The 13,393-nt window shown below is 44.3% G+C and overlaps 1 protein-coding gene across 1 annotated transcript in view; it reads right to left on the bottom strand.

The window, feature by feature from the left end:
- col7a1 (collagen, type VII, alpha 1) overlaps window positions 1-13,393 on the bottom strand; it is a 62,722-nt gene that overhangs the window by 35,548 nt on the left and 13,781 nt on the right. Inside the window, exons 15-49 of the mRNA XM_071536753.1 lie at window positions 12,878-13,024; window positions 12,579-12,704; window positions 12,288-12,434; window positions 11,703-11,825; window positions 11,173-11,439; window positions 10,738-10,881; window positions 10,424-10,555; window positions 9,844-9,990; window positions 9,181-9,315; window positions 8,934-9,083; window positions 8,507-8,643; window positions 8,225-8,351; window positions 7,950-8,093; window positions 7,348-7,517; window positions 7,206-7,247; window positions 7,020-7,046; window positions 6,861-6,905; window positions 6,606-6,719; window positions 6,451-6,522; window positions 6,307-6,342; window positions 6,160-6,213; window positions 5,934-5,999; window positions 5,612-5,725; window positions 4,103-4,129; window positions 3,950-4,003; window positions 3,760-3,831; window positions 3,529-3,588; window positions 3,354-3,389; window positions 3,233-3,277; window positions 2,372-2,407; window positions 2,219-2,263; window positions 2,047-2,082; window positions 1,869-1,904; window positions 1,705-1,737; window positions 1,511-1,582 (exon numbers count right to left, since the gene is read on the bottom strand). Coding sequence (XP_071392854.1) covers window positions 1,511-1,582; window positions 1,705-1,737; window positions 1,869-1,904; window positions 2,047-2,082; window positions 2,219-2,263; window positions 2,372-2,407; window positions 3,233-3,277; window positions 3,354-3,389; window positions 3,529-3,588; window positions 3,760-3,831; window positions 3,950-4,003; window positions 4,103-4,129; window positions 5,612-5,725; window positions 5,934-5,999; window positions 6,160-6,213; window positions 6,307-6,342; window positions 6,451-6,522; window positions 6,606-6,719; window positions 6,861-6,905; window positions 7,020-7,046; window positions 7,206-7,247; window positions 7,348-7,517; window positions 7,950-8,093; window positions 8,225-8,351; window positions 8,507-8,643; window positions 8,934-9,083; window positions 9,181-9,315; window positions 9,844-9,990; window positions 10,424-10,555; window positions 10,738-10,881; window positions 11,173-11,439; window positions 11,703-11,825; window positions 12,288-12,434; window positions 12,579-12,704; window positions 12,878-13,024 — 3,218 coding nt within the window. The remainder of the gene's footprint in view (window positions 1-1,510; window positions 1,583-1,704; window positions 1,738-1,868; window positions 1,905-2,046; window positions 2,083-2,218; window positions 2,264-2,371; window positions 2,408-3,232; window positions 3,278-3,353; window positions 3,390-3,528; window positions 3,589-3,759; window positions 3,832-3,949; window positions 4,004-4,102; window positions 4,130-5,611; window positions 5,726-5,933; window positions 6,000-6,159; window positions 6,214-6,306; window positions 6,343-6,450; window positions 6,523-6,605; window positions 6,720-6,860; window positions 6,906-7,019; window positions 7,047-7,205; window positions 7,248-7,347; window positions 7,518-7,949; window positions 8,094-8,224; window positions 8,352-8,506; window positions 8,644-8,933; window positions 9,084-9,180; window positions 9,316-9,843; window positions 9,991-10,423; window positions 10,556-10,737; window positions 10,882-11,172; window positions 11,440-11,702; window positions 11,826-12,287; window positions 12,435-12,578; window positions 12,705-12,877; window positions 13,025-13,393) is intronic.

Below are 13,393 nucleotides of genomic sequence, written 5' to 3'. Positions count from 1 at the left end.
TACTTATTTTTCAGTCGGCATTGCGTATACCCACTTCTAAATCCCCTCTGATGCGTATCATTCAGTAGTGTGCTGCAAAGAGTGAGACAGAGAGCGAGAGAGAGAGAGAGACAGAAAGAGAGCGAGAGACAGACCGCACAGAGACTTCTTCTGTTTGGATCTCTTCCCAACTCGTTTCTCCCTAGCATTTTCGTCTCGTTTTTATTCTGACTAAATTGTCACTACATTTCGTGATAGTTTTTGTCATCATCAATTATTTTTAATTTAGTTACCTTGTTTTCCCTCAATGAAAAAATGTTGTTGACGAAAACTATGATGAAAATTATTTGTCAACGAAATTAACATTTGCAAACTGCCCCATGACAAATAATGTTAATTTTATAATGGTGGCACACTCTGGCCTACACTATCTGTTGCAAATCAGCTGTTCCAAGAGACAGTTTACAAAAGAAACTACTGGCCCATAGACTACTTGCAAGGTGAGAGAATAGTTGTCCAATTTTCATGTGTGGATGGACTAAGGAATAAGGAATAGTTCACTCAAAATGCATAATTATGTAGTTGTCTCACCCTATAGTCTGTGGGCCAGTATTGATTGCAAAATCTGCACCTCTTCTGTGGCTAATGTTAATTTCATAATGAGCCTTACTCTCTGAAGTTAAGCAGCAGAAGTTAAGTGACAATGTGCAAATACTAGCCTACTAGCCCATTTTTGGGTGAACTAAATACGCAAGAGTAGTCTTACATGTCACTGTTTATAACACAGGGCGTTTATCCTTTGCTGGACTGGCCGCTTTAAAAAAAAAATTGGGGGCATAAATTAAGAGTATACCCACTTCTCCAGGCACCACTACACCACTGGCACCGGGGGAGGCTGAACACCTGTGCCCGGTGATGATCGTCAGGGGGACAGACAGAAAACTCTGCGCTGCAACAAACTTCACAGTGCTTTGGTGAACCTGACTTTGTTTTCTGACAGAATATTATATCAGACTCTGAATACAGAACAACAGCGACTGTGTTAACTTTACCTGTAACTTGCGGCTACATCCAGCGGTACTGTTCAGCACTCGGTAAGTTGATCCACATAACGTAACTGACTCCAGTGCGCTGGTTTGTTTTATGATCCTTTGAAAACGGGTGCGATTTATCCAGACTCGATGAGGAAAAACGTTTTGTAAATGAAAATAAGCCTCAGTAAAGAGATATAATGCTGCTTTGTCTCTGCTAACTTTGTCTTTGGTGCTACACTGACCGTGAACACACCATCAGAGTCAGTGACGCGCGCAATGCATTCTGGTTGTTGTAGGATTCCCCCTTGAGAGCGATATGGGGAATCTACAGCCTTTTCTCAGTTTTCTCTGGTCAATTTCAAAAATAATTGCACATTTCTACTACATGGCTGACCTAGTTTTAATAAATCATCATATTCACAGCAGTGAAACAGGCCTTTAATAAACTCACACCCACACACGCACAACTGCATTCATCACCGTGGGTGCCAACTCACTCTTTCCCCTTTCTGGGCCGGCTCTCCCTTTTCTCCCCTCGGTCCCTCAGGACCAGGCAGGCCCCGCTCTCCCTGTGAGAGGAGAGCAGAAGAGAGGAAACCAATCAAAGTGAGGGATGGCATGTCAGCGTACAGTGAGCAGAGAACTCTGTTTAACATGATGAGTTGTATTAAGAGAGAAATGGGAAGCCTACCTGTTCCCCTTTCTTCCCTGCCAGGCCTGGACCCTGGATGTGTTGAATAATATACAATAATCATCACAGACATATACACTTTGTCATGGACAGAAAGCACATATCCAAAATGAAAGGACAGATGAATGATTATATCACATGACATTTTTTATCCAATAACTCACACTTCTACCAGGCTCTCCTCGTGCTCCTTCGTTTCCCTGGAAAAAGACGGGTTCATTTATTCATTCATCATTGTTTGTGAATTTGTCACATCAGATTATGAAACATTCTGTGATGGAATCACGTTGATATTGACCCGCTGCTTGTCAGATGATTACACTTTGATTGAATCAACCTCACCTTTTCCCCTTGTGGTCCACTGGGCCCAGGTAAACCCTGATGACAAATGGAAAGAAGTCTATGATCTATGCATCTATAATAGTCATATCAAAGTGCAAATACTAAAACAAATAACAAACAAAATGATAGACTGATGTCATTAGGCAGCACTACATGGAGGTCTGCCACTCACCCTCAACCCTGCTGTTCCTGGCAGGCCTGGCTTCCCTGAGTCCCCCTGAGAGATACATCATTATTTAGACAACAGCACTTGATCATTTTAAAAGGAAAGATATAAACCATAAACCAAATAAATCATAAACTGAGCAAATATTGATGTACTCACTTTCTCCCCAGTTTCACCTGCCGGTCCCCTCTCCCCCTGCAAAGAAACACAGGTCCAAATCACTAATATTGTGTTGTAAGGGCAATTTGTGCATTATTTTGCACCTGAGTTGAGCTAAGAGCACTGAGTTTTTATCTTATTTACTAAGAAATTCTGCAAATGAAACTGTGATGCAAACAAGCTCTCAAAAAGAGCACTGCACAAGCAAATAGTCTCTTTCATCAACAATTGCGCATCACCCTTGCGCCCTGAAGCAACTTTTATAACTGGAGCGTTCTCTGGTCTGATTTGAGATGCTAGGACAGAAAACCCTCTCGCTCGCTTGCCTGACCTGCGGGCAATGTTGCCCACATCTTGCAGAAAAGGCTTGCGGCCACTGTGAATGGCCGTACAGATCTCGGCGCAAAGTCTTTTCAAAGGACCTTAGGGTTAGTGGATTGGGCGCTAACTCAATTTGCATGGTCTCATCTACAAATAAAAAAAATAATATGATTTACAGATGATGTACATACATATACTATATACCACGCTGGGTGCAAAGAGGCTTTATTTTTTGACTACTAGGCATGCTTTACACTCATTGCACACAGTTAGTGGATAGCATGGCACTTTGGTCATTTTGGTGATATAGCATGCGCTCTTCCCTGCGCAAACCTTCAGTGAATCTGGGCCACAGTCTTTCAGACTATTCTAAACCCACACACACAAAACAAACAAATTTGATTGGCGTAATTAGTCACATACTGTAGTCCACAGAAGCTTCCAGCATATGGTTCTGCTGTTCCTACATGATGGTGGTTGTTACTACAAGACACACAAACCTGACTCAGTCTGATTCACACTGGCATAAATGTGACTCACCCTGTCTCCCTGTGATCCAGGCTCACCTGGCTGTCCTCGGTCCCCCTATCAGGATACAGACAGTGAGAGAGGTCATCCTTCTATTCACACCTTGCCAAAAATGTGATTTAGCTCATCTTACCTTGCTGCCAATTTCTCCTGGAGGGCCGCGTGGCCCCTGAAACACACAAGCAATCCAGGCTCTTAGAGCATCAGTTGAAATTTACTGCTTTTATATAGACCCACTGCAAAAACCATGAATTCATCTTCATGGCATCTTCATCCATCTTCATAAATGTACTGTGTGTCTGACCTACCCTGTCCCCAGGCTCCCCTGACCTGCCTGGAGGTCCCGCCAACCCGACGGCACCCTCGCCCTGAAAAACAACCACAAGCCATTTCTCTCAGATACACACCACACATGCACAACCTCCACATATACTGTACACACACACACACACACGCACACACACACACACACACATCTGTCCTCTACAAACACGTTGACAGAAATCTGATCGCCATTCATACACTAAATCTGCACCTACCTTGTCTCCTTTAGTGCCCTGTGCACCTGTTAGCCCTCTGGGACCCTGAGTCCCTGGAGTTCCTGGAGTACCCTGATAATAAAATGAATAAAATTCGTAAATAAATGCAAAATACACACACACACACACACACAGTGTTGATCAGCAAAATGCATGTGTCAGCACATTGGCAGTGATTGACGGGGCTTACTGGGGAGCCCTGTTCGCCTTTCACGGCCGTCCCGCTGCCTACTCCTGGAGGTCCCTGTCAGCAGAGAGAGATAAGAGCTCAGAGTCATTATGCCGGCCTGTTCCTCAGGACATTTCTGCAGTGAGAGGACAAGCTGTTGATGGTACGACTCACCCTCTCTCCTGCGCTGCCCTTGTCTCCCTGCAGAGAGAGAGAGAGAGAGAGAGAGATAGTTGTTGAACATTGTTATTAGGAAAAAGTTTCTCTCTCTACCTGAGAGACAGAGATGCTTTTTTTAATAAATATGCAAAAACATACATGCAGGTACTTGAAGTTTGTACCTGTGTGTATGTGTGCATATTTTTGCATATTTATTAAGAAAAAGCATAGGAGCAGGAATAGCAGTATATATATACAGTATATACATATACTGGTATCCCTCTGACAGACACACAAGCCACCTCTCTGCTGCTCCATGTCTCAACATCAAGGCTTCATGAGCTAACAGAAGATACTGGTTGTCATGGAGCCTGACCAAAAGGCAGGATCAGGTAGAAAATTGAATGATAGAAAAGGGTAATTAAGTTAAGGGACAGCTAAGGGACAGCTATTTATCAAGCAATTTATCTTAAACTGTTTTCACAGACAAACAATGCCAAACTTCCATATCAGCCAAAACACCAAGGGAATTGATTTTTGGATGGACTGGAAACACTCCAAATTAATAATTAAATCATGCACTCTTCTTGAAAACCCAAACTTTTAAAATTCAAATGATACCTTACAGCTATTTAGTGCATGGCTACTAACAACCTGTTTTTCCAGGCACATAGATGCTTGAGCTGCCTTTGAAACCTTTAGTGGCTCAATGCTACCACCATGTGCCCAGTCTGACAATAACAATAGCTGCATCTTACACCAGTAGTTATCAAACTGCAGTCTAAAGACTCCTAGGGCTCCATTAAAAGATTTAAAGAGATCTCTAGAAAAATTAGGAATAGTTTTAATTACATTTGTTTATTATGTTTATTATGTATGTTTTTATGTCTGTTTACTTTGAGACTGTAAAAGCTTTGCTTGCACTTATAATGCCTGTGAGCAACTAAGTAAAACAACAAAAACAAAGCTGCACTAGGCAACTTTGCACATTGGTGGCTCCAAATGGCAGTGAGAGGTAACTGTTTGAACTTCAATACCCGCAGATCCTGTAACATTATATCAGCAAACTGCACACAGCATGCTCATGTTGGCCCGGTTGGTCTATGATCGCTTTATGACAAAGTAGGGACGAAAGAGGCAAAAGATCTATCATCGGTGAGTACGGATTTCTTTGTATGAAGCGCTCACTCACTGCAGCTTAGCAGACAGCTTGTATTTCACTCTTATGCTTTGATTTGTCTCTTCCTGTGGGTGGAGATGTCTCTATATCCGACACCACAGGGTCTCAAATAGAGTGGATGGGACGCACTTCTCTATGGAAGCCCCACTTTGCGATTTAGGCAGATTAGACAGGTGTATTTTTTATAGGAAACTCTTGCCTAGCACAGCTTTAAACAAAGTTCCAAAAACTTACAAGTCAAACTCTTCAAGAACTGATGTGAATATATCAAAAAATAGAGGGTGTCCAGGCTTCTAGGCTTAAGTGTTACAGCGAAATGGAGAATAGTGGGAGAGGAAGCTAACTTTAATGGAGTGGCCTGGTGTTCCTGGTATCCCTGGGCGACCATCCTGACCCGGCGTCCCCGGTGCTCCGAGGAAGCCTTTGGCCCCGTCACTACCTGGCCGACCTGGGTTACCCTTAGTACAGAACACAAACACTGGTCAGTACTCAGTAAAAGGATAATGTTCATTCACTCAATATAACCAAAACATCTAGTAAAACATCTGAGAATCACTTGTTATCACTTTCTGGGCATGTGGATCTTGAACATTTGGTTGTCATAGCTAACGTTTTTGCTTGACTGGGTAAGAACGTCTTGTGTTCATCCCCATGTTTGTCTCTCACCGGTATTCCTGGCTCTCCTTTCCTCCCTGGAAGACCCCCTCCTGAAATCGCTGTGCCTGGCTCACCCTGAAACAGCAGCGGAGCAGCATGAATACCACACACACACACACATACACACACACAAACTCCTTCACCGTCATTTTGTTGTCTGTCTCTGTGTCTCTCAAACTAACACAAATACACTATAACACACTTTCATATTCTTAGAAATAATCATTCAGCTCACCCTTTCACCTTTGTCACCCTTTGACCCTTGTGCACCTGTCACACCTGGTTCACCCTAGACCAATGGAAATAAATCCTCAGCAAACAAACACCCAGGAAACACTCTACTTTAAATTACAGTAAAATATATACAACGAGAATGACTCACCGGGTCTCCTCTGATCCCAGGTTGGCCCTGTGTGCCCTGCAGCAGACAAAACAACACACTTTTTCAATTCTATGCTCAACACAAGATATTTACCAAACAGCTTAATCATTTTTCACTGAAGCTGGCTTTGGTCCCTCTACTCACCGGCACTCCTGCAGGTCCAGGGGAACCTGGTCGTCCTGGCAACCCTGGGCTGCCATCAATACCAGGGAAACCCTGGACAGAGAACAAACAGCTCGTCACTTCAGTCTTCATTGTGCAAGTTTGTACAATATTGGCGCGGCCTTAGCTACACTCACCCTCTCCCCTTTGTCCCCTTTGACCCCTGCTGAGGTACCCTCAGTTCGGCCAGGCAGACCTGGCCTTCCCTCTGGGCCTCTGGGGCCGTCCCTACCAGGTAAACCATCACGACCCTGCAAACACACACACGTGCACACACACACACACACACACACACACATACACATACACACATGATTAGTAGATGAATATTAATACAAAATATCAGTACTGTAGTGCAATGTCATCAGGCTCAGTGTTTAAGAGTGACTCACAGGCTCTCCCTTGCGTCCATCTGCACCGTCTCGGCCCCTCTCACCCTGAGGAGTCAAACAAAGAATTGACAACTTAACCGCTGACATCGCAACTCCCATCAGGTTACTACAGGACAGTAGAAGAACAGCAAAGAAACTGAGCAACTTTCTGTACTGTACCTTCTCTCCACGTTCTCCCTTCTCACCCTGAGAGAAAAGGGAAAATATTTAGAATGCAGATCAAGAAAGTGGAAGAAAGTCATAAAATGTAGATACATCAGGACTGGAGCTGAGTCCGTCCCATACACTGAACCTATGATGGTGATGATGGTTTTGATGTGGAAGTACTGTGAGGGAATAACTCACCCGAGGGCACTGGACGGTGCACTGCTCTGGCCCCGGGGCAACCTAAACAAACACGAGAATATATACAAAATGCTCAGACAATTTAACAGAACATTTATAGATATATATATATATAGATTAAAACACTCTCTTCTCATCCCACCTCTGGTATCCTGGCAATGCCACAGAGCAAGTCTGCCAGGTCGGCATGCAGCGTGCTCAACTGTGCCACATCACGGGTATACAGGAGGTTCTGGGTGCTGCCATCTGTCACCGCCCGCCGCAGCTCCTCGGCGTCCGCCTGGCCTATACCCACTGCTAACACTGTCACACCTAGCGGGGGCATGGAGAGAAACCTTTACAATTGTGATTGTAAATGATTTCTCTCACTGAACAGATGCAGATTTGTCTAGTGTCTTCAGAAGGGTGGATGATGAAGTTATTGTGTATTCCAAAGCAGGTGTAAGTCCAAAAGTATTTAGAAATATTTTAGATGTTTTTTTAGCCTGCCAGATGAGTGGGACAGAGACTAAATCCCAGGAAAGTATTTCACATCCAATTTTAGATACATATCTGTGGCTGACAACTTGAAACCATCTGAATTTTCCAGATGCAGCTAACCCCATCTATCTGGTAGAGGGTGGTATTTACCTGACGAGAACTCCAGGCAGGTTAAGGCAAACCTTAAGAATTACTTGTAACTACTATTTGACCATGTTTAATTCCAAAGACGAGGATAACGTGTCTGTTTTTGGTCTAGCACACCTGTTCCTCTGATATTGCTGGTCGCAAGAGTGAGGTTGTCGGTAGACTTTTTGTCTGAGATGATGACGACAGCACCAGGGACCCTGGGTCTCCGCCCAGCTGAGGGGGTCAGAAGGAACTGACGGGTGAATGTCAGCGCCTGGCCTGCAGAGGGAGACAGACACCTTCAGGACCATGGGCACACACACACATCCCAGCAGCTCAGTAAAGGACAGTTAAAAACACTGACAAACACAGGTAAGGACACCTAACAGAGCAAAGAGAGACACACTGACCTATGTTATTCCCTGGGTTGTCATCAAAGGGTGTAGACAGGATCTCCCGCAGCAGCGTCTCAGAGCTGCTATGGCGATTAAGCAGGAACCAGACTTTGGGTCTGTAACTATATACTACAATTCCCACCTGAAAAAGACAGAAGACACAACAGAAGATAATATTGCAATCTAGCAGTATAGGACCATAAACCAAGGATCAAAGTGCCACCAGATACTGTGAGCTACATCAGGGCTGATATTTCACCATGTCCCGTGTTGACACTGCTTGGTGTAGGACTGTACCTGTGAGTCACGCTCTCCGATGGTGGCGAGCGACCCAGCCGCACTGGTCAGGAGGTTAATCAGAGGTTCCACCAGGTTCACTCGATCCTGAGATGCCGGCACCAGAAATACCACATCCAGCCTCCCGCCCACACACACTGCGGAGAGAGAAGGGATCAACAGAAGAGTTTTCCAGGAACAGAAAGCATATGAATGGCCATATCCTCGTTGTCGGTTGAAAACCTCATAACTCCAATTTTGGTGATTTTCATGTTTTAATTGAATTGAAGGATTACATGGTCGTCTACGGGTTAAGAACGTTCTATGATCCTTTGATCTATGACACCCTTTCAAAGCCCACTGCATCAACTGAAAAATGCATTGTTGTCAAGCTGAAAACCAGGCTGTTGACATTTTGAAGATGCAAGGCGATATTCTGGTGCGTTACCAGTGCGTTCATCCACAGAGGCCTCTGCTCCCAGCCCGCTGGCGAAGGTGGGCTGCAGGGTGAAGCGGTAGCGACCGCCCAGGCGCAGCCCAGTCACCCGGTAGGAGCGGGACGAAGCAGGGAGCGTGACGGACAGGCCTTGCCCGGTGTCTGAGCAATACAAACAGTTAGAATAATGTTACTGTACAGCTGCGTTTATGTTTAGAGCCTGAAAGAGCATGGTATCAAGTCCAACAATGTGTCTCACCTCTCTCCTCCCTCCAACGTAGGATATATCCAGTGGCACCAGATAGCAGTACCCAGCCCAGCAGCACAGAATTCTGGGTAACCTCTGCCACTCGCAAATTTGTGTTAGGCAGAGTGGGAGTTGTGGGGACACCAGCTGTAAGCATAAATACAGAGAATCAGCAAAACACATAGGTATGTGCACTGAAAACATTTTGTCAGTGTACTTGTACATGACATCCAAGAACTATCCAACTATCCAGCCAAGAAGTTTTCAATGACTTTCAAGGTCCTGTTTGGTGAAATTCAAGGACTCAAAATTGGCAATCTTTTGGGTAAGACATGATTTTAATCAAAATTAAACATCATAGAGGTCTCATTTTTTTTACTCATGATCTTGTCAAGTGAAGAAATCATGGTGAAATAATTTTGAAACTACTGCTATATCAACACAATATCCATCATAGGGTTTTCCTGTGAAGCGTTGATCCAGAGAGAACTGAGGCATATTGATGACTTTGGGTGCTATATTTCAGCAAAAAATCAAGTACTTTCAAGACCATCTATTCATTTTCAAAAACTTTTAAGGCCTTAGTTTAATTTTCTCAAATCTTGAAACTTCCAAGGATTTTCAAGGCCCATGGGAACCCTGGAAAGATGTCTGGAAGTAGGGGACAGGACTTACGTGTGGTGACTCTGACAGACACAGGGGATCCCTCTCTGTTCTGAACTAAAGCCATGACCTGCACCTCGTACTGAGCCCCCGGGTCCAGCCGCTCTAAGTCCACCGCTGTCACGCCTCCCCCCACCACCTGACTCCTCTCCTCGCCGCCTGCAGCAGCACACAGGCGGAGCAGTGAGCAGAGCGACACAAGCTGGCTGCCGTACAGCATCCTTCATATTCTCAAAAGAAAATGACTTGTGGGTAATTATTATAGGTCAAGAAGGTCAAGAAAACTTTATGATCATTGTACTGCCGTGCAAGACAACAACACAACGAAATTGCGATGGCACTCCCTGATAATGTTATTCATTGCAGTTAAACTCTGACATGGCATGTATATTTTAAAGGCAACTTGATACTAATAGCTTATTTTCATTGGAAAGAAAAACTATGAAAAAATAGTTTGATGAGTGCAAAGTGCTGCAAAATCTATGACACTATATGAGAAGATCATCCAAAAAGCTTATCAAAAAACAAAACAGAAACAATTACAGCGCAACGTTATTTCCATTAAACCTTTCACCTTCAGCAACAGACCTACCATCCATTCGCCTCCAGGACACACGATAGGCCGTTGCTCCCTGCACACCAACCCAGGTCACTCTGACAATCTCTCCACGGGACTCCTGGACTTGCAGTGATGTCACAGTCCCAACCACAGACTGATCTGACTCTGCAGAGAAACACAACAGATCAGGCAATATGTTTCAAGCATTACATATGCAGTCATTTTATTCATTTAGTCCCAATAATTTCATTATGCATGGGAGTGTTCCACAGCTAGTATCAATGGCTCTCCAAAAAGACACTATGGATTACAGCAATGATGTGTAGTCGAGTGGTTTAGTGTGGTACCTGTCTTGACATTCAGGGAGGCAGGACTTCCCTCTCGAGAGCCAATCAGTGAAGACACCAGCACCCTGTAGGAGGAATCTGCCTGCAGTCCGTCTATGGTGAAGGAAGTGACATTGCCTGCTACGTTCCGGGACGCTTCCACTCCTGCCAAACGAAAAAATGGCAGAGAGATGAAAGCTAAGATACAAGAAGATATGATCACAACATTTAGACCTCTTATGAGCGGTTAAAGTAAAAATTCCTAACTTTCTCCAACCATAGCTTAAGCAGGGACTGCTAGATCACCTCTGAACAAAATTGAAACACTAAACATCTATTTTATATTTTTGTTGGCCTGTCATCATGTTACCAGTGATGATTTCAACATATTTGCATGTCTCTGCTGTCTCTAAAATGCTAGGTATTGACAACTTTGTAATGCTAATATTTGCCTACCGTCATCACGCCGCCAAATAACCCTATAGCTAGTGGCTCTGGAGACAGGTGACCATGCAATGCGTATCCTCTGCGACGTGACATCAACGATGCGAAGGCCAGACACTGATGCTGCATGGGGATTAGTCTTAGAGGAGATTGTGACCCCCTCCCCAACACGCTGACCGAACACAGCTGCAACACCAATTACCAGCGTCTCATCTGGTTGCAGGCCGTCTATGGTGAAGGACAAGGCCTCTGGCCCCAGAGGACGGGACTGCTCCGCACCTACCGCAGAGGACGGTGGTCATACAAAATTATACACACAAAAAACACATACAACACCTCACGCCAAATGACAACAGGGAGAAGAAGAGAGGGAGCTTCAAACATGGCTCTGATAACTGTTACCTCAGTATTGTCAGGATCGTGAACTGAGAGCTAAACATAAATATTGTGTTTTGCTCTTTCTTTGAAATGTTGCAAATGACAAATCAGTACAACATACATTAAGAAAATCTCACAAAATTATTACAGTACATAACACTTACTGCTGCCTTGCCTCCAAGTAACCCTGTAGCCTGTTGCCCCAGCAACACCTGTCCAGGCAATTCGAATTCTCCGACTGTTTGCATGTGTCACTCTGAGGTTAGTCACTCTGCCAGCACCTTGCTCTGAAATAAAGGGCATAAAGAACCTCAGGTGAAAAAGTTCAGTGTTCAGTGTTTTATACCTCAGTCAGGTAAAAGTGATTAAACTTAAAAAAAAAAAAAAAAAAAGACGAACGGAACATGATTAATCAAGGAGAGGCAGAACAGGATGAATTACATTAGTAACTGTCTGTGAATTTTTGGTTTCCCCACCCTATTATCTAGATTTTCCAGCTAGCTTTGGTTTCTATTGCTGTGTAACACAGCACCTCCCCACCGTCCAAAAGGTTCTGTGTTATTGTGTCTGCATGGGCTTGCCTGGAAACATCCCCTGGTACCATTCATCTCAGAGGTGCCGGGCATTAACCGTGCAGGCCGAACGCTGAAGGTATTTATCAAGCAGACAAGCAAACAACACCTGCTGGCCTTAACCCAGTCAAACGGGATGAAGCATACAGCAGCGTATAATGCAACTGCTTGTCTCACCCGGTTTGATGTAGACAGTCACTGGCTCTCCTGCATTGTCTCCCACCAGTGCTGTCACACTGACACCATAAGACACTCCCACTGTCAGGTCTCTGAGGTCAAGGGTCGTCTGGTTTCCAGGGATACTGCGGGTTTCCTCTGTCCCCGCTGAGATGAGACGAAACACACATGGACACTATATTCACACTCATCCTTTCATGCACAGATTTATTTATTCACAATAGGGCAATACCAAAATCAACATGGCTTAATAATATTAATACAAATAAGAAACAAAATCGGTCAGTGTACCCTCAGTGTTAAGGATAAGGATGCGGTACTGCGTGGCCCCAGCCACCCCCGTCCAGCCAAGCCTTGCAGTGCTGCCCAGAGACTCCACCACTCGCAGGTTGGACACTCGCCCCACTGGCTGCTCCTCTGCAACATCAGAGGGGTAGGACAGCAAGGAGAAAGTAGTAGACGTGCATAAAGAAACCTTTATATATAAATATCCGCATGAAAACATATTCAGAACTGCATGGAATCCAACCCTGGCACAAGCATGACCTGCAAGATAACCCAAGAGTTGTGCCCCTGGCCATGTCGCTGACCTCTGGATGTGGTGGAGACAGGTGTGGCCTCCTCTCGACCTTCATACAGCGTGTACAGGGTGATGATATATTCTGTGTTGGGCTGAAGGCCGGCCAGCTCATAGCTGGTGGTCCCTCTAGGGAAGGACTGGCTCTGCACACGGCCACCTGGAGACAGAAGTGTGTATACTTATGTAACTTAAAAGTAGGGTTGGGCAATAATTCAATACTAGGCTATATTTTTTTCGAATCATATTGTGATGAAATAATGATGTTGAGTTATCGTGATACACAATACTGTTGGCTTAATTACTGATAAAAAGCAAATACAAACTAAAATTCACAAAATGAGGTTTGAAACAAATTAGGGAATACTATTTGAAAATTACAGTTATATCATACTTTATATTATATGTATATATGTAATGAACATCAGTTGATTTTGCATATGTTAGCAGATACTGTTACATATCGACATCAAAATAATTTCTTATAATCACGCTAACAATTTTTTCCATATCGCCCAGCCCTACTTAA

This window comes from Centroberyx affinis, unplaced genomic scaffold (assembly GCF_046629955.1).
Source record: "Centroberyx affinis isolate AG114_WGS23_722 - 3 ecotype Tasmania unplaced genomic scaffold, CSIRO-AGI_Caff_v1 ptg002933l_1, whole genome shotgun sequence".
In the NCBI taxonomy this organism is placed as follows: domain Eukaryota; kingdom Metazoa; phylum Chordata; class Actinopteri; order Beryciformes; family Berycidae; genus Centroberyx; species Centroberyx affinis.
Note: the sequence above shows the minus strand (reverse complement) of the source record. Positions and strands in the feature narration are given on the sequence as shown.